The sequence below is a fragment of the Chrysochloris asiatica genome, unplaced genomic scaffold (assembly GCF_000296735.1).
Source record: "Chrysochloris asiatica unplaced genomic scaffold, ChrAsi1.0 scaffold00001, whole genome shotgun sequence".
NCBI classification, from domain to species: domain Eukaryota; kingdom Metazoa; phylum Chordata; class Mammalia; order Afrosoricida; family Chrysochloridae; genus Chrysochloris; species Chrysochloris asiatica.
Genome location: NW_006408519.1, coordinates 29,583,232 through 29,608,192, shown reverse-complemented (window position 1 = coordinate 29,608,192; position 24,961 = coordinate 29,583,232). Strand labels below are relative to the sequence as shown.

Sequence of the window (24,961 nt, the reverse complement as noted above, 5' to 3'; positions counted from 1 at the left end):
ACACATGGCACTCAGTCCAGAAGCCATACTTGTGTTGGCATTTCCAAAAGTAGGAAGGCCATCTACTTGAACCCTATAATGTTGTTCTGGAGGAACTGGACAAGAATGAAATAAGATACAAAGTATTTTTACAACGACCTTTATACACTTGGAAAACCTAGAGAACTCAGTTGTATTCGTAGCCATGAGGTAATTCAGCTTGGTGAAAGCAGTGACTTCATAGAAAATGATAAGCGCCATGGAAGACTTCTTGGCTAGGAATTGTAACAACGCCACATTGATATAATAATAAAGATGTTGGTTCTGGTTCATTAGGAGAAATAAAATACCCAGCAGTAACCAAGATCAAGGAGTCCTCGTGTGGCGCTTTGGGTTCAACCCTGGTGATGGACCACAAGGTCGGCAGTTCAAAACCACCAGCTGCTCCTCGGAAACCCAGGGTCACTATGAGTCGGAATCGACTCGACAGCATTTAACAACAACAACAAAGCCAAGTTTATATTACAACTGTGGAAGAAAAATGGGAGCGGGATTTTTTAATTACTTGGTTTTAGTTGTTAAGTGCTGTCGAGTTGGTACTGACTCATAATGACCCTGTACAGGGTTTCTGAGAAGTTACTGGTGGGTTTGAACCACAGACCTTGCACGTAGCAGTCCAGTGCTTATCCCACAATGCTACCAGCACTCCTCTTCATATATTTCTTTGTTATTCTTAAGTGCCGTTGAATTGGTTTTTGCTTAGAGTGGCCCTATATATGGTTTCCGAGGAGCGGCTGGTAGGTTTGAACTTCCAGTCTTGGTTAGCAGTCCAGTGCTTACCTACATTGCCTCCAGCACTCCTCTTAATATATTATTATTGTTGTTGTTAAGTGCCATTGATTCAGTTCTGACTCATAGTGACCCTGTTTAGGGTTTCTGGGGAGCAGCTGGTGGGTTTGAACTGCTGACCTTGCATCACACCAGGACTCCTCGTAGTGTATGTTGTTGCAGACCTTGAGGTTCAAACCGACCTTGCAGTTAGCAGTCCAGTCCTTATCCACAGCGCCCGCCACATCAGGACAGACACCAGCCAAATGAATGAAAGAAATGTTAAAAGTTTCTAAATGTGAATGGATGCTCTACTCATAAGGCAAACCAAAACAGTTTTCAAGTTGGTGAATACAAAATACTTGAAGGGATGAGGGCGTGGGAAGGAGACAGGCAGTAACCTACCGTTTAGGAGGAAGTGTAAGTTGGTAAAGCATGTTTCTAGGCATTTGACAGCATCTCCCAAAGCTACATTCATGTCTGCTGACCGAGCAGTGTGACTCACAAGAATTTATCCTCACACATCCAGAGAATATAGAAGAATATTCAATGCAGCATTGTTGTGACAGTTTTAAATGAAATTTAGACACCCATGTGAACGGAATATTATGAAGCCCATAAAACTGTCAAGGGAACGTAACAAGGTATAGAACAACACAGTATGAATTGACATGCAGAGGGAGGGCGCAAACATAACCAGGATTTCTGGAAGGAGGTACAGTTTTTGCTGGGAAGAGAATTGGGAGATTGTGGGTCAGGAATCTTATTTCAACTTATATCTTTAGAGTATAATGTGGGTTTGTTTTTTTTTTGACAGGTTTACCATTTCAGTGTATCTTCAGTGTAAGTAGAGATATTACCATATGATTGGAATTAAGTGTTTGTCATTAATTTTTGCCTCAGGCTTACCTGTATGCTCTGTTTAGTATAGACTAATCATATACTTATCTATAAGCCTGGGGCAAAAATTAATGACAAACACTTAATTCCAGCCGTCTGGTAGTACCTCTACTTACATTGAAGACACACTGAAATGGTAAATTGTTGAAGAGCAAAGATGTCAGCTTGAGGAGTGAGGTACTCCTGACCCAAGCCATAGTATTTTCAGTAGCCTCATATGCATGTGAAAGCTGGACAATGAATAAGGAAGACCGTAGAAGAATTGATGCATTTGAGTTACTGTGTTGGAGGAGAATATTGAAAGTACCCATGGACTGCCAAAAGAACCAACAGATCCGTGTTGGTAGAAGTACAGCCAGAGTGTTCCTTGGAGATCAGGATGGCCAAACTTCATCTCTCATACTTCGGACATATTGTCAGGAGGGACTAGTCACTGGAGGAGGATATGTTTGGTAAGGTGGAGGGTCAGAGAAAAAGAGGAAGACCCCTAGCAAGATGGATTGGCAGAATGGCAGCATCAATGGGCTCAAGTGTGGCAAGAATTGTGAGCTTGGCCCAGTACCGGGCAGTGTTTCATTCTGTTGTGCATAGGGTCGCTATGAGTTGGTAACGACTCGATGGCACCTAACAACAACAACAATCATGTTACTTGCGAAGCATTGATTTTCTGCAATTAGTTTAGAAATCTTTTGCTGCTTATTTAAAGTCATTTGATCCCATAGATTTGTACACTGAGTGTAAGTAATAGGAGCTGTCCTTCTGTTGTCCTTGAATTATATTTGTGGTATCTCTTGAGTAACTCTCACTGTTGAGGAGGAATGCTTGGCAAAAAGCATAAAAGCTAAAAGCATAATAATAATAAAAAAGCATCCTCTTGACTTGGTAAAACTAACCAGTGTGTTTGTTTTGATCTGGACAGGTCTGGAGACCAGTCACTGCCACCTTTTATTTCCCTGTGGGTCCAGGAACGGGATTTCTCTATTTGGTCAATTTATATTTCTTATATCAGTATTCTACACGACTCGAAACAGGTATGTTACCTGCAATTGCTTTTGAAGTATTGTTTGTGTTTACTTGGAGAACTTTTAGTTTTCTAAAGCTTTTTATTGGGAATTGATTACAAGGCAGATCATCTGTTTTACATCCAACAAATCCTACACCTGATTTTATCTCGTTATTACTATTCCCTCCATGGAACATCAGGCATTCCTCTTCCTCCTTGTGTTTGGTTTTCATTCCCCCTTCTTTCCCCACCCCTCTGACTTTTGTCCTCAGGTAAAATGCTGCCCTTTTGATCTTGAATGGTTGACCATTCTGTGGTGTGCATACCTTACTAGGTGTGTTGCCCCCCAGTATACCTGCCTATCTACTGTTTGGCTGAAACTTGAGTCCCGGGGGTGAGTTCAGTCCCAGAGCTGAAGGGTGGCCGGTACTTGGAGGACTTGAAGGCCATGAGATGATACAAGAAAGCCGCACAAAGACGGTGCATGTGCCGTGAGGACTGTCCCAAACACTGAGGCTGCTGGGGTCTGAATCCTCAGCCACCTCAACTGCTGTCATGTTACAGGTGAAAACTCAGGTGCAAGCCTGCTCGTTTTAATGACTGAGTGGTGTGTTCTTAGTCTGATATCTGTCTCATTTCTGTCACAGGGAAATCCTTATCCTTTAATTGGGACACACTGTATGAGGGGGCTTCAAAAAGTTTGTGGAAAAGTGGAATTGAAAGATAAAGGAGTTTTTCCACAAGCTCTTTAAAGTCTCCTCATTTATAGCTCATTGATAGGAATTGAAGAATGCTGTTTTATGGAGTCTTGGTGTGTCTCTCTAGGAAAAGCACCGGACTGCTAACTACAAAGTGGGCAGTGCAAACTCACCAGCTATTCCTTGGAAACCTTATACAGGGTCTTTTTGAGTTGGAACTGACCTAACCTTTACCCACCACCACTTTATGGCATTGAAAGCATAGATTTGTGTCTGTCTGTGTAATAAACTATATATATTGCCACAATTTAAAAATAGGGCAGTTTATCAGCTATGACTGCCCTTTCACAGTGTTATAGATAAGCTATAAGAAAATGTAAATGTTTCTTACTGAATTGTAATTTATTTCCAGTAATACTTAAAAAAAAAAAATTTATTGTGAGTTGGGTGAAGGTTTACAGGCCGATGATTAGTTTTACTTTCAACAGAGCATACACTTCATTTCTTCTCAGTGATTATAATCCCTTCCATGTAACAATAGTTATTCCCCTTCCTTGAGCTGCTTCTTTTCCATTGCACCCTCCTTCCTTCCCATCCCTTCTGAACTTTATCCTTAGGTAAGTGTTGTCCTTTGATATTGAGTGGTTGAATATTGCACGGTGAGCATACAGTACTAGTGTTTTTCAACAATACGTTATCTGCCGTTCATAGTTGCTTATATAAAGAAGCATTAAATCAATATTGCTGTATTAAAGTGTGAAAAAGAACCCTACTGTTAAGCCTAAATGAGTCAGTGGACTGACTTCGGAGACTTCCTAAACCCGTGGATTGTTAGTGCAGAATAGAGACCTGGAAACCACCTCTGTCAGGGCTCATATGTGTGAGAACTGGGAGTCAGTTGGTCAGAAAATTGGGAGGCACCTCTGTCAGGGCTTGTATGTGTGCCAACTGGGAGTCAGTCAGAGAATTGGGAACCACCTCTGTCAGGGTTCTTATGTGTGCCAACTGGGAGTCGGTCTCATAACTGCAGGGAAGTAGAAGGATGAACATTTGGTGTCAAATAACATTTTTCCTTAAACTGACATTTGCTCCTAGGTGCATTTTAAGAAGGAAAAAAAATCATTGTATGTTTACAAAGTGTGTTGTTGAGTGCCAGCGAGTCGGTTCCGACCCATGGTGACCCTGTACACGGTTTCCGAGGAGCAGCTGGTGAGGTTGAACCACTGACCTTGTAGTTCAACTGGCTTTGCGGTCTGGCTCATTGACCCACAGCGCCACCACACCAGGACTCCTCAACCCCTCTAGTATAATCTAATTGAGGGTTAAGTTGTTGGAGTACTTTTTAATATCAGTATTAAAGGCAGGTCATTGTTGTTAAGTGCCATTGAGTCGGTTCTGACTTATAGCGGCTCTTTGTAGGATTTCTGAGACTGTAAATCTTCACAGGATCAGAAAGTCTGCCTCATCTTTCTCCCATGGAGTGGCTGGTGGATTCGAACTGCTGCTCTTGCAGCCTAACTCACTACACCACCAGGTTAAGTATGGGTGATGCAGAACCATTTTTTTTTTTTTTTAATTACTATGGAAAAATTTCAAACATACACCAGAATACAGTCAAAGATTCAGAACACACTTCTTTCCTTTTGCTTTGTTGAGTTAAAATTCATGTACCCTCAAAGTGACCACTTTAACCCTTCTAAAGTGTGTGTTTTGGTGGCACTAGGTACAGTCACAATGTTGTATAATCACCGCTGTCGTCACTGCTGAAAGAAACCCTGTGCCTTCCCCGACAACCTCTCATCTACTTCTGTTTTGTCTCTACGGATTTTCCTATTCTAGACATTTCACATAAACGGAATCACACTCTACACATGCAGTGGACCCTTTAGAGTGGCTGTCTTCTTTCAGTGAGCATGTTTTCAAGGTTTGCCTGTGTTGCAGTGTGTGAACATGGGCCAGAAACTTACCTTCCCAGCCAGCTTTATTTTCTTTCTCTTTCTGTCTCACTAACCGTGATTATTTGAAACAAATGCTAGACATGAGTCTATCCACAAATAATTCAATCCTTATTTTGAATACCTAGATTACAGTAACTTTGTTTCATTCTCTTGTGCATAGGGTCTTCTCTTGGTTACTTAAGTTTCTTGAACCCATTTGTCCTTCTCTAGCTACCTCTGAGGTGATGTAATCATATCTCCTACCTGCTTACCACTTAGTGCTCTGTAGGATGCTCCCTTGCATTTGCTCTCATTCTTAAAAGGTGCCCCTCGTTCCTTACTTCCCATCCACAGAACTTTTTTTTTTTTCTTGAACACAAGGTTTATTCAGAGCCGTTATTCTGTGTGCATATGGGAAGACCATTCGGATTCCAGAAACCAGTACATGGCTCAGAATAGGTAGTTACAATGAGGCTTCTAGAAGAGGAGGGAGAAGACTAGATCAGCCATTGGCTAATTTTAACATGATCGATTGAACCTGCCTTTCCCTGCTTTTACTAAGATCAGCTTATATTAATTAGAGCACTAGATGGTCTCTGGCCTGGCAGCAAAAATTTGGTTTTGTGGGAAAGAAGAAGTCTTAAAATGAAAGCAAGATGTCTCTTTGACATCTCCTGCTACCCTCACCTCTTAATCACGATTTGATTAGGATCTTTGATGAAGTAAGTGTTGGCCAGGTACCACTCTAAGTTTTATGGGGTAACTTTTTGTGAGGCTTGCTATTTTGGTTCTGTCTTTAGCGTCTCCTCTTTGCTGTATGTAGGTTTTGATATTTGATCTGTATTTGATCTCTTACCAAAAATGGGGCATTTGATAATTCTCTTTGTGTCTTGCTTCTGACACCAAAAACCGTTAAAAATCATTAAAACTCAAAGAAACTGTGGAACGTAAGACTTACTTGGTTTGGAACAGTTGTTTCTATGCATACATGGGGACGATTCTGATTCTCCGCTCCACCGGAAGCAGCTGGCTCCCCACATAGCATTTTGAAGTGGTGGAGATTTTCTTTAAAAATATATATATTTTTAAATTTTATATTGTAAATTGAACGAGGTTTACAGAGCACATCACCAGTTTAACGTTCAGCTAATCATATACTTCATTCCATTTCACTGATTGCAATCCCCTCTTTTAGCCTTACCTATCCCACTGCCTCCCTGGGATTCTTAGTTTCATTCCTCTTTCTTTCCACCCTTCTGAATGTGTCCTTATGTAAATGCCGCCCTTTTGATTTAAATGTTTGCCTGTTCTGTGGTGTGCATACCTCACTAGTGCTGTCGTCCCCTCTAACATACACGTTCACTGCTTGGCTGAACATTGAGCCACGAGGGTGAGTTACATTCCAGATCTAAAGGTGACTGAGGGCCATAGTCTCGCAGTTTCTTTCTGTCCAGTAAGCCTGGTCTTTTTAATATTTTGAGTTAAGAAGTTTTCTTGAGGTACAGCAATTCACATGTCGTGCACTGCACCCATTTAAAGTCGACCACTCAGTGGTTAGGTGTGTTTTCAGCGTTGTGCACCCATTGCCACAGTCAATTCCAGAACATTTTTGTCACTGCAGAAAGAAACCCTGTACGGACCCATTAGTGGTCACGCCTCATTTCCTTTCTTGCAGCCTTCGGCAAGCACGGATCTACTTTCATCCTTGATAGATTGACCTCTTCTGGACATTTCCTATACGAGGAATCCGAGAGTATGGCTTGTCCACATCTTAGTTGATAGGCAGTTGCCTTGTTTCCACTTTAAGGCTCTTTTGAATGGTACTGTTCTGGGTAGAGTGGAGGTCATTCATTATAGCCCTTTTATTTATTTATTTCACAAACAAGAAAACAATGGTACGGAGACATGGTATGGTGACATGCCCCAAATGTCCTAAAACTGCCTGAAATCACTCTGCTGGAATTGGAACCCTGGCCTTCTGATTCCCGAGCTGCTGTCCACCACACAGGAGCCCTGGTGGCACAGTGGGTTAGGCACTGGGCTGCTAACTGCAATGTTGCCAATGGTTCAGACTCAGCTAGCTGCTGCTCTGTGAGAGAAAGAGAAGGCTTTCTGTTCCCATAAAGATTTACAGTCTCAGAAACCCTAAGGAGCAGTTCTCCTCTGCACTATGTTGTTGTTGTTAAGTGCTTCAAGGGCATACTCTACCACAGTGTTGTGTTGTTGTTGTATGCCATCTGTATAGAGTTTCCGAGGAGCAGCTGGTGAGTTTGAACCACCAACCATGTGGTTCCAACTGACCTTGCACTGATTTAAATTGGAATTGACTCAGTGGCATTGAGTTTGGTGTTTTGGGGTTTTTCCAGCACACAGCTTCAGTATAACATTTTGACATTTAAAAACGTGTACCACCTCCATATTTCCCTTCCTGGCCGATGGCTGAGTCTGTAGCACTGTTGACTCACAATGTGACATTTTCTGATCTGAACTGGAAGAATGCAGTTTGAAATCAGTTCATTCATAACTTCCCAGTCTCAAACCTGCCAAACAATACAGTGCTGTAGTTTCTGTGACTACAGTAGTTTTAAGTACCCTGGCTCTAAAGACTCTTTAAAAATCACAAAGCTAAGCCACATGAGAAGCGGTATAACCATCATTAAAAGTCAGACATTTTGTTAGACTTGGGGATCCCCTGGAATTAAGCATCCTTAAACACTGTGCCACTTTAAGATGAGCACTATGCTAATTATAAGGTCCACAGTTCAAATCCATCAGCCACCCTTGGAAACCCTCTGCAAGGTCGCTATGAGTTAGAACCTGCTTGATGGCATACAACAACATCTCAACACGGAGAGTGTGCCTTTGGGGTAACAAGGCGGAAATAGAGACTTCTGTTGAAGTAAATAGAGACTTCTATTTACTGTTAGATCAATTTCTGCCTGTCATTATGACATTTCTTAGAGCTTTTTTATTTTTTATTTTAATTCACTAACATGTCATGAATGGAGTGTAGAGGAGAGAATAGTAGCTTTCTGAGCTACGCCAGCGTTGCAGTGAAGGAACTCTGGTAGCTTAGTGGATTATGAGCTAAGCTGTTAACCGCAAAGTCAGAGTCAGTGGTTCGAATCTATCAGTTACTGTGTGAGAGAAAGATGAGGCTTTCTGTTCCTGTAAAGATTTATAGCCTCCGAAATCCTATACAGGGTTGCTGTGAGTGGAACCAACTCGACGGCATGTAACCACCGCCACCAACCTTGCGGTTAGTCATTTCAGTTTCCCTGTGCGGCTCGTCTTACTGCATCAGGCCTCATCCTTAGGAGGGAAAGCTGGACTATTGTAGAATTTCTGCACATTCATAAGGGCAAGCCTAGTCATTAAACTCGACGCTGCTCCCAACAAACCACGTGATTTTGGTCACGTAATGTCATTTGCCATCTGTAAAAAGATCATAGGTCCCTCCGCCCTACTTCACAGATGTGGTCTAAGGAGTCAGTCCCTGGGAAGGTGGGACTGTCCTCCTGTCCACCTACCCCTAGCCATTCTCCCTTGCTCGAATGTCAACTCCTGGAAGACAGAGACCGAGTCCTCACAGTGCCTGTCTACCTAGTGAGGGAGGGACTGAGGGTTGTGTGTGTTCATTCGTGATGATGCTGTTCTGCAGTACCTCCCATGCACAGCCATGCTGGAGGAGACACAGAGGCCAGCAAAACTGACCTGGTTCTCCTGACAGAAGGTGAGGGGGACTATTACCTGTGTCATCAGGCCACGCTGAGAACCTTGAAGGAGAGGTGCGTGGCCCGCGAGGCCCTTGAGGACTTGGGGGGGTGGGGCGGGGAGGGAGTAGGGGTCGGTTGTCTCGTAGCTGGCATTGCCTGTCCTCAGAGTATGCTCCTTGCTGGAATTCAGTTAGGAGAGCCTAGTGGACCCTCCACAGCGACTTCAGTTCAGGACTTTGTTAACAGGGTTTAGATAGTCAAGAACTTGAACTTTTACTTGGGAGGCGTGATTTAAAAACTATTCTTAGTTTACCTTTATCTCCTTTTTTTTAAGTGTTTCTTTCCATAGAAGTCACTTTGTTCTGCAAGTCTGACCTCTGGCTTATTTTTGTTTTCAGGAGCTTTTGATGGGAGGCCAGCGGACTATTTATTCATGGTCCTCTTTAACTGGATTTGCATCGTGGTATCCTTCAGTGGGTTGTGTGAGGAAATTGTATTCTGTAAAGTGTTTCCAATGACAGGCCCGCTTCTTTTGCTTACAGCAGTTAATAATTAGGGTAATTCAAGTTCTTCACAAAAGCTATAGGGGGAGTCAAGTGATGTGGAATGATACCTGCAATCCCTTTGTGGGATTTCCCTCCATTTGGTTGAATTTTGTTCGTGTTCCCTCTCCTTACTCCCAGTTCTGTGTTCTCACGTGGGGCAGTGTGTTGACTGTCGCATGAAGAGACGTCATACTGTGTATGAGACAGGTTTTGAAACCTGGGTGCCTCAGCATGAGTGAATTCATAGCTAGCGTCCTCTCCTGACCCCATGGCTGCTCTTGTCTTGGTCCCATAGATGGTAGTCCCCGGTCCTGTAAAGACCCCTACTGCGTTCCATCAGCCACAGTGTCAGCAGCTTTCCAGTGGTGACTCCCCCAATTCCAGGAGCAGAGTTGGGGAACCTTGAATTGCCTTGGGCTCAGCTTCCTTTTACACCTGGCCAGGAGCCAGGAAATGGGGCATGTTGGATGCCCTTTTTCCTCCATTAAGGGAAGGAGAAAAGCTGTGAAGCCCTGTGTGTGAGCAGGATCATGGTTTGTTTCGGAGGTCAGTGGCCTCTCCCATCCTCTGCTGGAACAAGATGCTGAATAAAACGGCTGTGGCAAAGGAAGGTAAAGGGGGTGGGAGGGGCCCTAATAGCCTAAGTGGTTAATTTCCCCCATTCCCTCGGAGTCCAGTCCAATAGAAAACCCACAGTGCTGAATCTGGAGACCACTGAGTTCTTGGAAGTCTGAAGCTACTTGAAGTGTAGAAAAGGTCTTCCTTCAGAACACGGAATGAAACGAACTGCTAAGTGGAAGAAAGTAGTCACTAGGTCTACAGAATGCTTTGTATATGATCTTTAACTTCACAAACCAAGATTACTGGTTTAGCAATGGATATGCAGGTGAGTGTCCCTGGAAACTGTCTTGTTTGCCCTTTAGAGGTTTCACATGTACTGTTAGGGGGCTTGGCCAAGTCAATTGCATCAGCTAAGATATTAAGGTAATTTTAAGGAGCCCTGATGGTATAGTGGGTTAAGCATTGGGCCACTAACCACAGGTTGGTGATTTAAACATCCCCACCCCCCCCCCAACCCCACCAGCCACTCCCAAGGGAAAAAGGCGAGGCTTTCTGTCCTCTAAAGACCTACAGTCTTGGAAACCCTATGGAGCAGTTCACGCTGCCCTGCTGGGTTACCGACTAGGAATGGAATGGATTCAGCGGCAGTGGGGAGAAGGTGTTTCGAAAGAATAAAAGGTAGAACGGTTTTATTTTGAAGATCTTCTGTGAGAAAGCTTAGCCTTGGAGTAATCTAAACCACTTAGTGGGTTCCCTTTCATGTCTGGCTTCTTTATTATGTTTGAATATTGAGAATAATGATTTATCCAGCATTTTCTACAAATGGGTTCAAGTTTTTTTTTTTTAAATTGAGATTAAAGTATAAGTAAAGCTTTGGTTGCCTCCTCCCCCCCGCCCCAAGTCATAAAGCTTGTTTTCTGATATTTCTGAATCCATTTAAAATAAATCGTGTTTATTCCAGGATTCTGTAGCATTCATTGTGTAATTGGTTAAACTGAAGGATCATTCTGATGAGTGAACTTGATTTTGATTTTTGGTTAGCTACATGAGAAGCTTTATTGGTGAGGAAGACTCTTGGTGCTACCATCTCCTCCAGAGCCTGGTCTTTACATCTTGACTTCTTTTGCAGTTACTGATGATTCCTCTCATCATGTCTGTCCTTTACGTCTGGGCCCAGCTGAACAGAGACATGATTGTGTCCTTTTGGTTTGGAACACGATTTAAGGTACTTTGCCCTCCTTGAAAAATACCCCTTTTTATTTATCAGAGATGCACTTTCCAACTCGCCCAGGAGAGGTCACTGCTGAGCAGTGTACCTTAGGCCGGCCGCTTCCTCAGTCCCAGCTGTACTTGTGGAGTGTTTGCTGCCTGTTGCTTCACCACATCTTCGGTATCCCCCCTGCGGTTTGTGCCCCTGAGTGATCTTGTGGGAGGAGGAGAGGAGGAAAGATACTTAGGCAAAACACCCTCTTTCAAAATCTGTATCTATTTCTCCCTATTAAGTACTTTATACTTTAAGCAAAAATCACTGTTTTTGCGTTCAGACTTTTCCTTTGAACTTTTCTTCATACTCTCCTACCTGCAATATTGTTTTGATTCTTGTCTTCATGTAAATCCTACCTGTTCTGAATTTGAGCTGGGATTGAACATACATGGAAAAATAAAATGAAAAGATCATGACATTTTTCCATGAACTTTTTGAAGCCCCTTCATATTTCCTGAATCTTTTGCCTGGAATTAGCTTTGCCTTTGGGCTTTTGCAATGCTGTGTGTTAAACAGTGTTTAACACAGTTCGTTTTAAACTGATTTGTGTGTAACCCTTTCTGTACTTGTTTGTGAAATTCTTTGCAACTCTTTTAGGTCTTGGTATGAGCATGGTGTCTTGAGTTGGTTGGGTAAGGGGCTCAAGTATTGAAGTCATCTGGAGATCTGTTATATTTTGGGAACCCATATATATTAGTTGAAGAGTTCAATGTGTAATCATATACATTAATTGAAGATCTCAATGTGTAATCAGCTAGAAATCCAAAGTAGTTGGTGATATGTGTGAAAGAGGAACCTGAGAAGAGGAATGTCTCTAGCTCATGTATAACCATTTGCTGGTTTCTGAAGTCTTAGGTGACCCTTTCCACCACTCGTCTGTCAGTGTGTGGTACAACTGTGGTGGCTGCTTGGGGCTATGATGTTGGAAACTATGCCACCAGCCTTTTAAATATCAGCAGGGTCACCCATGGTGGGCAGGCTTCAGCTGACTTCCAGACGAAGAGTGACGAGGAAAAAGGAGAGTTGGATGGTTTCTGAATGCTTAGCCGCTGAAAACCTTGTAGATAGCAGTGGAACACGGTTAGCACCAGAATACTGAATACTGAAGTATTATGAAGTAGACCAGAATATTGTCAGATCTTGAATACTGAAGTATTATGAAGACGACCAGAATAGTATCAGATCCAGTGCCGGAAGATGAGACCCTCCGGTTGGAAGGCACTCAGAATACAGCTGGGGAAGAACTGCTTCTGCAAAGAGTTGACCTTGATGACATGGATGCAGTACGGCTTTCAGGACATTCATTTACTAAAGGGACACAACTCAAAATGAGGAAAAATAACTGTGAACATCCATTAATAATCAGAACACAATATACGAAGTATAAGTCTAGGAAAATTGAACTTTTCAGAAATGAAATGGAACACATACACATCCATATCCTAGGTGTTGGAGAGCTGAAATGGAGTGATGTTGACCATCTTAAGTCTGACAGTCACATGGTATACTGTGTCAGGAAAGACAGATTGAAGAGGAATGGCGTCCCATTCATCAGAAAGCACATTTCAACATTTATCATGAATTACTATGCTGTGTGATGGGATAATATCCATCCACCTACCAGGAAGACCAGTTAAGACCACTATTCAGATTTACACACCAAACACTAAAAGCCAGTGATGATGAAATGAAAGCGTTCTACCAACTTCTTGGTTGAAATTAATCAAACATGCAATCAAGATGTATTGATAGTTACTGGTGATTGGAATGCGATCATTGGAAACAAAGAGGAAGTCCCAGTAGTTGTAAAGTATGGACTGCCAGGAAAACAAACAAATTTGTGTTGGAAAAAATGCAGTCAGAATGCTCCTTAGAGGCACAGCTGGTGACACTTCATCTCGCCTCCTTTGGACATGTGATCAGGAGGGACCAGTCCCTGGAGAAGATGGAGGATCAGTGAGAAAAAGGTAGACCTCCAATGAGATGGATTGGCACAGTGACAGCAGCAGTGGGCTCAAGTGTAATAACACTTGTGAGGCTGGCAGAGGACCAGGCAGTGTTTTGTCCAGTTGTGCCTAGGGTCTCTGTGAGTCGGGACTGACTTGATGGCACCTCACAACAACAACAGCATGATTCTCTCACTGGTCATTTAAAACTGTCTCTGAAGTTCTTCATTAACTTAATTAATTCAACAAGGTATGTATTGCGTCTGAGCTCTGGGCACAGTTGTCTGCCCCTCCAGTTACAGATAAATAAGTATAATTTGAGATGGGTTTTAAGTACAGTGGGAATGACACTAAATCGATCTGAGCTGAGATATTTTGCATTTATCTTCCAAAGAATGTACCTAAAGTTGTCGGTAGTCACGGACCCATCGCACTCGCTAGCAGTTGTATGCTTCTTAGTTGGGGCCGTTCATGTTTGTCTGTGTTTTTCCCTAGGCCTGTTATTTACCCTGGGTTATCCTTGGATTCAATTATATCATCGGAGGCTCGTAAGTAGTAGATTTATTTAATTTAAAACTTATTGGAAAACTTGCATTAATCTTTATACTCTCTCTCTAACCTTTATAAAACTTGTAAGAATCTCAGCATTGATGCATTGGAATCTTAGGCTTTTAAAATCATTCCAACTTGATACAGTTAATTAAATTGCAGAGCTTTAAGCACACTTAGCACTGACTGGTTGGTATTTTGTTGGTTTATTGACACAACGTGATTCCATGCTTGTGGTTTTGACTAAACATTTGTTTCTGGATTCACTGTCCAGATTAAGCAAACATAGACCTAATTCTTGTCGAAGTTGACTCCCCTAAACTGTTATTAATCACAGCCATGCAGATTCTCAGTTGGGGTGTAGTTTTTTAAGTTGTGTAACAGTACAAACATTTTGACCAAGAGGGGTCAAATTACCAGTCTAGAGTTAGGAAAACCCTTTCATGCATCCGCCCGAATCTTAAATGGAGGGTGTTGCGATACCACTGTTCTAGCAATTCCCATTGTTATTTGGTGAAATATTTTCCACATTTTAATAGTAGTAGTTCTTCACATGTCTGAGATACTTGCTCTGGGTGGTCTGAAGCTCTTGTGAATATGGAGCAGCGGAAGAGATGAAGGACTTACGAGAACAGACTCAGACTCTCGTGTGTAAGCTGGCTCTCCTCCCCTGACCGATGCCGACTGAGCTGTGACAGGAATCAGACTGCAGGCGAAGACACTGAACACTTAGTTTTCAGTGGTGTTTGAAACCTCGAGTTTAACCAGTTTCAAAAAGTGGGTGTTTGAAACCTTGAGGTGTCTGTCCTCAGCGGAAGCCCTGGGAACACTGAAGATGGTCTGTTGTCTATTTTAGGATTGGGGGGTGGCAGTCAGCTCTCCGAGTGGCCTCTGGTGTCCACAGCCAAGCTTACAAGAGGCTGAGGGAGTGCTTTGTGGCTCCAGGGCTGGAGGAGCAGCCTTTGTTGCCTGTCTTTTCTTGCTTCTCCATCGCTAGCTTTCATACGTGCTTGCCTGTGTTCACATTCAGTGTTGCTGTCTGAAAGCATTCATGAGCTTGCTTTACAGGAAGTAGCAAAAACAATTTAGGACATGGCCGGGGTTTGAAAGACTTGTCAGAGAAGTTGCTGGCCATGAAGAGCACAGGCCTCTCGTGTTGAGCAGGACTGCCTTCCCTGCTCCCTCCGAAGGCATTTGCCCTCACCCCACAAGAGGTCTTGTGGAGCTATCGAAGGCTCCCACAGACATGCCCTGGCCGCCATGAAGACCCTCATCCTTTACCACTCAGGAGAACTCGCTGCATCTCAGTTCACTGCAGGAGTGTCTCTTAACTCACACGGTGCTCTCTGTTTGCAGGGTCATCAATGAACTCATTGGAAATCTTGTTGGACATCTTTACTTCTTCTTAATGTTCAGATACCCGATGGACTTGGGAGGAAGGAACTTCCTATCCACTCCTCAGTTTTTGTAAGCAGTTTTTTTTTCCTCTTGTTTAAAAATTATTTTACTGTATGTGCTCTGATGTGCTTTATTAGGTGCTCCATGCAGTGTAGGATTTGCAGGCATCCCCTGCCTTTGAAAAAGTTCACTTTCCTCCATTTTGCTTTTATGAAAAACCAATGTTGTTGTTAAGTGCTGTTGAGGTGGTTCTGACTCCTGGTGACCCTGTATAGTGTTTTCGAGGAGCAGCTGGTGAGTTTGAACCACTGACCTTGTAGTTGAGTGCTTATCCTACAGAGCCTCACCAGGACGCCAGTCCTGCATTAGTACCTGTTTTTGCTAAATCCAAAGTGGATTTTCTCTTTTATGAACAAAGTTGAAGAGTGAAGCTAGTGTTCAGCATTCACTTTGCAGGGCGGCCATGTGCGCCCCGAGCAGTGAGAGTGGCCTTGTCCAGCTACTTCCCCTGGGACGTGCACCACAGCTGTCCGAATGTTCTGCTCACTTCGTGTCTCTGTCACATTTTGATAATCATCACGCATTCCCGATGTTTCATGATTGTGTTACACACTCAGTAGGCCACCCCAAACCACAAAACCCCTCGCCATTGATTCGATTCTGACTCAGAGCAACCCTATGTTAGGGTTCCAAGACTAAATTGCTGTAGGAACAGATAGCCACATTTTCCTTCCCAGAGTGGCTGGTGGGTTTGAACTACCAACCATGTAGTTAGCAGCCTAACCCTAACCAGTACCATGGGCTCCTTTGATGACTACAGTTGTAATGTAAACTTAACATTTACTTAGGATGTGAAGCCAGACGATTGTGGGGCTCACTTTATGCTATGTTTGCTTGATCGCCATCGCCTGGAACCAAACCCACAGTATCTCTGAAGCCTGGCTGTAGACCATTGGTAGGGATTTCAGAGTCAGAATGAGAGGTGTTGTAGTCTGGGTCCCTGGAAGTGTGTTCTCTGTATCCCTGCCTCGGGCTAGTCACTGCTTTTACCCCATTGCTCTCACTAGTTTTGATGCTGGCAGAGTTGCCAAATAAAACCTCTGCCTTCATTTGCAAATCTGTTAAGTTGTGGGGATGAGAATGCTTGCCTCAGGACCGTCTGAGGAAAGTGCACAAGGTGGGCTGCTCATAAAGTTCTTGGAAAAATGGAATGAAAAGGTAAAGGAATTTTCCCAGGCACCTCTTGGAGCGCCCTCGTGCTGTTGAGAGCACAGTGGCCTAGACTCCGGAAGTGGAGCCCACAGCCCTGGTCCTAAAGTCGGGGCTGGCCAGGAGTCTCATAGACGGAGGAGAGGTGCCCGCACATGCAGATGGGGACACACGTACATGGTCTGATGCCCGTCAGCAAAGTCAGGACGTTAAAGGGACCAGTGAAATCTCCATGTGGGCGTCACAGCCAGCTTGCCGATCGCGTGGAGTTGCATGCCGGTGATATACAGTCACAGCGTACATTCAGGAGCTTAAAAACAAACCAACCATCCACATGTTGCCCTGATTCATGTTTGCAGTTTAGTCAGTCTTCTAAGGAGTCAGTGGGAGCGGTCAAAACAATCAGACTTCTGGGACCCCACCTCACCCCCACCTCTTATAGATCAGGGAGGTTTTGAAAGATTTTTGTTTTATTGTGAAATAATAGTGTATAAGCAGAGAAGTATTCCTTCTTTAAAATCATAAAAGAAAATTGTCTGTCTCGTGAACCTTGGGTTGCCTTTAGGCTAGAAAAACAAACCACCAGTCTGCTTTATGGAGTCCTGGTGTGGTACTGTAGGATAAGCACTGGATTGCAAGGTCAGTTTAAACTGCAGAGTTGGCAGTTTAAACATATCAGCTGCTCCTCGGAAACCCTATCCAGGGTCGCTGTGAGTTGGAACCGACTGAACAGCATTTAACAACAGCAAAAACAAATCTGCTTTAGCAGCAGGTTTGGATTTCTGATCAGGGTTTTTAAAACAAAAAACCATGGCGTCTTGGGAGGCAGCCAAGAGTGACCAGCCCTGACTAAGGGATTGTTTTCCGTGCCCGTGCCCCACTAACCGCTCCGAGTGTGGAGCTTGTCAGCCCCTTGAGCCTGCTCTGCTGGTGGGAGCCCTCCTGTTCCATTTTGCATAAAGATCAGATGACGAAATGGAGCGTCTCCTACAGCAGTAACTGCTTAGAAATTACCATAAATTTTTGTTGATTGTGTCTAATTGGGTGCCTTCTTCTCCTAATTACTTGCATTTAATTTCAGTCTCTGTTTAAGAAATGGAGACGGTTTCCATATTGTCGTATAGTAAATAGCAAAACAAGACAGCTCAAAATGTTCAGAGTGTTCTGTTTTATTGCATGTTCTGGAAGAAGGTTTTACTGCATGGTGATTGGAGAAAGCAATGCTTGGCAGTGCCTTTTGAGTCTATGTGTGAGTGGCATTTGTTTTCTAGGAAGCTGTCAGGTGTAGAATTCTTAGGTTTGTCTGTACTCCACAGCCCATTTTTAAAGTCAGTGTGCATCTTTTTTTTCTGAACGTTGCTGTTCATTTAATCTAAAAGAGTTGTGTTTTGGGGAGATGGAGCCTGAAGTTATCTGGGCTGCTAAGAATAGGTGACTTCAGTCACGCTCTGCTCTCTTGAGAGGTCAGCTCCGTGTCATTTAAATTATGGGACAGGTAGTGTAGTAAGTAGTGTGGGTTTGAGTCCTGACTCCGTCACTTTAGAACTATTCCATATGGTTAACTTGGCTGTAATCATAGTGGAGGGAGTTCTGGTTGTGTTACGCTTTTACCTTCTAACTGTAAGGTCAGCAGTTCAAATCTACCAACCACCCTGCTGGAAAAAGGAGGCTTTCTGCTTCCATAAAGATTTACGGTCTTGGAAACCTTATACAGAGTCACTATGAGTTGGAACCGACTCCACGGTACACGTACACCATCACCATACTACAGAAACAGCTTTTCAAGCCTGTCTTCCATACTCCCGCTGAGTGGGTTTGAACTGTCAACCGTTAGGGTGGCAGTTGATAGTGTTGACCTGGGTTTAGCTTTTTCTTAGTGCTTCAATGACTATTATAGCTTCCTTTGTAAGGTGGAAAATCATCTAACTTTTCTGGCCCTGAGCTTTCCCATTTGTAAGGGGGAAAGTGCAGTTTGAGGGCAGATGATGAATAAACCTAAAAAAACACACTGCAAACCCCTGTGTGTGGGCCTCGAAGAGGACAAACGTTGTGCTGAGTGCCCACCCACACACAGCCTGTGGTTTTGAACTTTGAAAGTGATTTTGTGTCCTTTGATCCATTTTAATCCATGTGTAAATGTATCAAAGTTCTGTCAGTGGTTGGTTTGGTCATAGAGTTTGTGAGTGTAGTATTTTTGTTTCTGTGTTATTTTGCATGAATTCCTTTTATCATTAAATAAAAGATTTCATTGCGAATTGAGCTGGAAGCGTACTGAGTTTAAGGAACATGGGGTACGGGCGCTCCTTCTGCCGTCATTAAGTACGCCGTTGCCCTTGGTCTGCAGCTGCCCACAGACTGATGTCCGTTGGTGTGGTTGGCAGCTAGGGGAGACACGCTGAATGGTAATCAGCCTGCGGGAATGACTGCTCTCCTCTTTTCCTCTCTCTGTTCTAGGTACCGCTGGCTGCCCAGCAGAAGAGGAGGAGTCTCAGGATTTGGCACACCTCCTGCCAGCATGAGGCGAGCTGCCGATCAGAATGGCGGTGGTGGGAGACACAACTGGGGCCAGGGCTTCCGGCTTGGAGACCAGTGACCAGCAGCCTCGGCCTGCCCACCAGCTGCTCTGCTCCGCTGTGGTTTCCCCCCAGTGTTGGGTGTGCTTCCCAACTGAGTTCTAGCTAATGCTGCTGGGCCTGACCCACACTGAATGTAGTGTTTCGATACAAGACACAATTTTTTTTAAATCCTGAAGAGAAATACAAGTGTTCCTCCGGTTCCATGATTCAGTTCCATGATTCTCATTCAAGTCCTTAATGCTATGAAGAACAAATGTCAACTGTGCAGCATTCAAAACTGGCTCTAATTCTTGGTGTCTCCTCCTCTTCCCTGTCTGAACAAGTGGGTTTGAGCAGAGTCTCATCGGTGGATCTACAGCCCTGAGCTGGGCATCGGGTTGAGTGACCAAACCCTTGTCACTCGCTCATGCACACATGCCCCCTTGTATTTTCCCTGGCCCCCAAATTTGCAGCTAGAAGAGGTTGCCTTTAAAATGGCTCTGCCTTTGACATTTCTCTTTTATTTATTGCCATGGCTTGGTCTCAAAGAACTTGTTGACACAATTTTTCCCCCTTTGGTGACAGAATTGTAACAACTGGGGAGAAGACTGGAGCAGTGGATACAGAACCTTTTCAGCATTTGGAATTTCGACCTGACGTCAGATGCAACCATTTGCCACACTTTCAGATATTTTAATAAAAAAGCTCTACTGGGTCAGAGAGGGTCACAGATTGGCATTAAAGGAACAGGGGGTTGGTTGGTTGGCTAGGCATCCTTTTTCCCTAAGAGATCAAAATAACTGCAGAGTTGCATCTTACACAAACAAGGGTGGGTTTGAAGCTGCAGTGGCCACATGCAGATGTAGGGCGCATGGGCTTGGTGTGTGTCCAGAGTAGCTGTGTTTTGTCGGGATGATTCAAACCACATTAGCCACAGGGATGCTTGCCTGGAGTGGCCCCTGGGCATGGGTTCTGTTTTGTTCTCATTCTGGACATATGCTCATGGAGTGGAATTGAGGGAGACCTGCCTGCCCTATTTAAATGGTCTCCCACTGCCCCACTTGCCCCCAAGTGCTTTAGTTCCTGAGGAAGCTGCAGCTTTTCTGTAAGTAGGGGCTCTGAAACCAGCAGAGGGGATCACAAATCATTCTGGGTTGGAACAGCTTTGGAATCACTTGGGTTTGAAGGTCTTTATGATTTTGAGTCATGACTATATAAGCTCTGCACATCAGACTCACGTAAAACCCCACAATTCCTTTTTATAAAAACAGGCTTTTTCCATCTGAGCTAGGGCTCATCACCAAATAAAGTTTTATTTGAAGGTTACAGTGTTTTACACAGGGTTTGTTTTTGTTGTTATTTTAATGCTTTTTTTTTTTCTGTAAGCAGATGGCTAGGAACAATGTTCATCACCTGACGGGACTTTGACCGTTTGGCTCCATTTCTTTTCAGGAGCCTTATGTGCTGTGACCGTCATGAATCTTTTCCCGCTGCTAGGAAGTAGAGCCGTGAAAACACCTCCTTATTTTTTAAGAAAAGTTTGTGTCTCCATATTTTGTAGGATATAAAATAGTAGGTGGAGAGAGTTGTGATGGGAACTGTCGTATGTTTGGCTGTTGACTTGCAGCCACAATAAAACATACAGGTAAACCTTTAGAAACCCTCATTCCTGTCACACTGCAGGGGGAGACCTGGGGCCTGTGAGGAGGCGTCTTAATGAAGCGTGAGCTCAGGGCCCCAGATCAGAGATGTTTTGAGTTTTTGACAAGAAGGTTTGTGGCAATCCTGCGTTGAGCAAGTCTGTCACGCCATGTTTCCTACAGCGTGTGCTTGCTTCATGTCTCCCACGTTTTGATCATTCTCACAATAATTCAGACGTCTTCATAATGGCTGCTGTAGACACTTCATGGATGATAGTATAGTATAAACAAAGCTTTCATATGTACTGGAAAACCAACAAATTCACGTGACTCGCTCGGCTGCGACCTTGGCTGTATTATGGTGGCCTGGTTACGCCCACGCTAGCCAAGATAGACCTGTATTAATAAAGGTTTCTAAGTGCTCTTCAGAATCTTCAGTTTAAGGCAAAATGTTAAATTCGTCTTCTTCATCATGCCTAGGAAGCAGATAATTTTATTGATCTTGTTTGGATAGCCCTTTATCGGTAGAGTCCTTTTAGCTAAGCACGTTCTTTGAGTTTTGACTTGTCAAGACAAGACACAATGGTGGAGTTTCTGTGAATGAAAAAAACCCTTATTTTGTATAGGGAACTTTTGTTGTAATTAAAGCTTTTTATTGGTGAATATTGTAAATTAAAAAATACAACTTGAAGGTTGTCTGAAGTTTCCATATGCCTACTCTACTGTCTCTTTCGCTATCACTTTGGTGTTAGCAACCTCTCTAACTATTATAAAGAAGTTATTTTGTAATTTGTGGACTCCCTTCTCTTGTGGGGAGGGGGTTTGGAATGTTTCCAGTGGGTTTTTTTTTTTTTTTTTTTTTGCTGTTAAGAATGACAGTGATCATTTCTTTACATACTTTTGTTCATGTGTTAGAGAGTATCTATCAGATTGATTCTTGGGTTTTTCCTTTAAGGAAACAGGATGCTTCTGAATGTTGGGATTAGCAGGGGAGGCCTATCTGATTCGCATATGCTCTCGGGAGTTTCTGTAGTTTCTGTCCAGGGGTCTTGAGTCCTGGGGCCCTATATGAGGGTAAGTTAAGAAGCATTGCTAATGGGGTTCCAGTTCATACATGCATGGGTTTATTTCAAATAAAATGTGCTGAAACATGTCTCTACAATTAGTGGATGACTGCCGACAAGTTCTCTCAGTAATTTTGTCTTAGTCTCATTAGGGTGCCCTCAAACTAAGGATACTTTTTGTGCCATGGAAAAATGTAATTGCAAAGATAAGCTAGCTCAAAATCTTTCTATCAGATTTACAAGATTGAAGCTAATGATGGTTTTTTGGATCAAATCTTAAGTGGGGTCAAGGTTTGTACTACCAGTATGATCCAAGAGCAAGGTCCAGTCCAAGGGGATCTGCTGGGCCAGTTAAAATCAAGGCTCAGAAGGTTATAGTGGTTGTATTGTGGGACTGTGGATCACAACAAACTTGGGTAATGTTGTGAAGAATGGGTATTCCTGGACATTGTGCTCACGAGAAACTTGTACATAGACCCAAGAGGCAGTTGTTAGAACAAGGGGATGCTGTATGGTTTAAAGTCAGGAAATGGGTATGCCAGGATTGTATCCTTTCACTGTATTTAATCTGTATACTGAGCAAGTAATCCAAGAAGCTGGATTATATGAAGAAGAATATGGCATCAGGAATGGAAGAAGACTCATTAACCTGCAGTATGTAGATGACATAACCTTGCTTGCTGAAAGCAAAGAAGACTTGAAATATTGATGAAGATCAAAGACTCCGGTCTTCAATATGGATTGCACTTCAACATAAAGTGAAAATCCTCACAACTGATCTAATAAATAGCATCATGATAAATGGAGAAAAGATGGACATCAACTAATTTGTTTGGATACACAATCAGTGATTATGGAAGTAGCAGTCAAGAAATTAAATCATGTATTGCATTAGCCAAATCTGTTGCAAAAGACTTCTTAAAATGTTCAAGAGCAGAGATTATCACTTTGAGAACTAAGGTACACCTGGTCCTAGCCATAGTATTTTCAGTTGCCTCATATGCATGTGAAAGTTGGACTTAAAATAAGGAAGATCTTAGAAGAATTATGGTGCTGATAATATTGAATGTACCATGGACTGCCAGAACAAACAAATCCTTCTTAGAAGTACAGCCAGAATGCTCCTTAGACGCCAGGATGACGAGACTTTGTCTCTCGTACTTTTGCACATGTTATCAGGAGGAACCAATTGCTGGAGAAGGATATCATGTTTGGAAAAGCGGATCAGCAAAAACAAAGATCTCCAACAGGATGGATTGACAGCGGCAGCAACATTGGGCTCAAACGTAACAACAGTTGTGAGGAGGACGCAGGATCAGACAGTGTCTCATTCTGTTGTGTGTAGGATCACCAAGTAGGCATCAACTCAACGGCATCTAACAACAAAGAGGTAATCTTGATAGATTTTCTCTTAGGCCACAGGGTGGCCACAGGGGCTTGTTATAAAGTTTTAAGAAAATTGAAAACTCAGAATAAAGACCAGAAAAGTGCTGAGAAGTGTTTTTTTCCATCATGACAATGTATCTCATTTTCTGAGGATTATAAGGTGGATCTCTGAGAATTCCATTGGAAAACCTTAACCCCATTCACTGTACAACCTTTCTCTTGCCCCTTCAGACTTATTTTTTTTGTTCTCCAAACTCTCAAGAATATTTCAAAGGAACATGATTTGAGTCCCTTGAGGATGCCAAAACTAGTTTTGACATGTAAATTGAAGAGTGCAGAATTCTGAGGGCGGCAGCGGGGTGAGAGGTGGGAATGGAGGATTTTCAAGAAACAATTGCTTCTCATTTGGATATTTTTGTGTAAAAATGTTTTTAAGATTTTTGTAACTACGTTTGGACTGGCCCTCATACATAGACTGTTTGAATGTGTCTTCCAGGCAGGAATCCACAGGGACTGAAAAGCAGATGCCATGACATGCCTGCGCTGGTGTTTTCTGGAGGGTGGGTGGGCTGTCCAGGTCTATTCTGGGCCTTGGGCAGACAGATGAAAAGGAGTAGGGATGTGCATCCCTCTTCTGCCCTGGGGGAAATGGGCAACAGTAGGAAGGGACGCTGCTTGCTGCTCAGGGAAGGGCAGCACATTGCCAATATTGTGTTCTGAACCACTTATTAAACAACACTGAAACTCACCAGCCACTCCTTAGAAACCCTATCCAGGGACACTGTTTGCCAGAACCAACTTGATGGCACTTAACGATACTAGAAGGGAGTGCAGTGGCTCTGTATGATAGGTAGTGGACTGTGAACCACAAGGTCCATGGTTCGAGCCCACCAGCTGCTTTGTGGGAGAAAGATGAGGCTTTCTGCTCCTGCAGATGTTTGGAAACCCTATGTAGAGCCTGTGAGTCGGAACTGACTGGGAGTCACAACCATACTACAAAGAGACTGCAATTGCCAACTACATCCTTCACTGCCAACTCTGTTTCTAAGAGGCCCCGTCTGGAAGGTTTTAAGCATCCCTTTAGTACTCAGAATAGCAAATCTTGACTTTTGCAAAAAGTTATGTCTCTGATTGGCTTTTTCGTTTTTCTGTTAGGGTTGGATGGCTGAGCTGAGAAAATAAGCACTCACTGGCAGTTTATGGGTTTACTTTCTGACTGGTGATTTGGATTTGACCCAGAACTGGGAATACCATGTCATGTGATTCCTTACACTTTCCCATGAGTTCCCCTTGTCCTCTCAGCTCTTGGGTTGGGTTTATTGTTGTTACGTACTGTTGAGTCGGTTTTAGGAATCCCATTTTCAGGGACATGTCAGGTAACTTTATGAATAATTGAGCCTCCAATCTATGGTTGCCCAATCTGTCTATCTGTCAGAATCACTTGGGACTTTAAACAAACTGCACATTTCCTGAGTTTCTTCCCTCATTCATCACGTGTTCCATGCCATTGGCTGCGTTCTCCTCAATGCGTCAGCACTCCTTGTTTCCATCCTGGGTTTCCCATCTTTGGATTTTCTACCCCATATTACCTTCTCTTCTTTGCTTCTGGCCAATGTCTTTTTTTTTTTATTAAATGTTTTTATTTTGGATTGAGTGAAAGTTTACAGGGCACATCATCAGCTTCACCTTCAACCATTCATATAGCTTGTTTCTTTACATTGATGATTATCCCCTCCATATATCATGAGTTAACAGTGTTTCTCTCTATCCTCTTTAGCTTTTT

The 24,961-nt window shown here is 43.2% G+C and overlaps 1 protein-coding gene across 2 annotated transcripts in view; it reads left to right on the top strand.

Annotated features, from left to right (window-relative positions):
• Nucleotides 1–19,389, top strand: part of DERL1 (derlin 1) — a 31,393-nt gene extending 12,004 nt beyond the window's left edge. The window contains exons 2-8 of one of the 2 annotated variants that reach the window (XM_006830683.1): nucleotides 2,627–2,738; nucleotides 9,460–9,524; nucleotides 10,466–10,492; nucleotides 11,297–11,392; nucleotides 13,873–13,925; nucleotides 15,283–15,393; nucleotides 18,988–19,389. In XM_006830683.1, the coding sequence (XP_006830746.1) occupies nucleotides 2,627–2,738; nucleotides 9,460–9,524; nucleotides 10,466–10,492; nucleotides 11,297–11,392; nucleotides 13,873–13,925; nucleotides 15,283–15,393; nucleotides 18,988–19,126 (603 nt within the window). In that variant the 3' untranslated portion in view covers nucleotides 19,127–19,389. The remainder of the gene's footprint in view (nucleotides 1–2,626; nucleotides 2,739–9,459; nucleotides 9,525–10,465; nucleotides 10,493–11,296; nucleotides 11,393–13,872; nucleotides 13,926–15,282; nucleotides 15,394–18,987) is intronic. The other variant, XM_006830684.1, reaches the window with a different exon arrangement.
• Nucleotides 19,390–24,961: the final 5,572 nt, after the last annotated feature.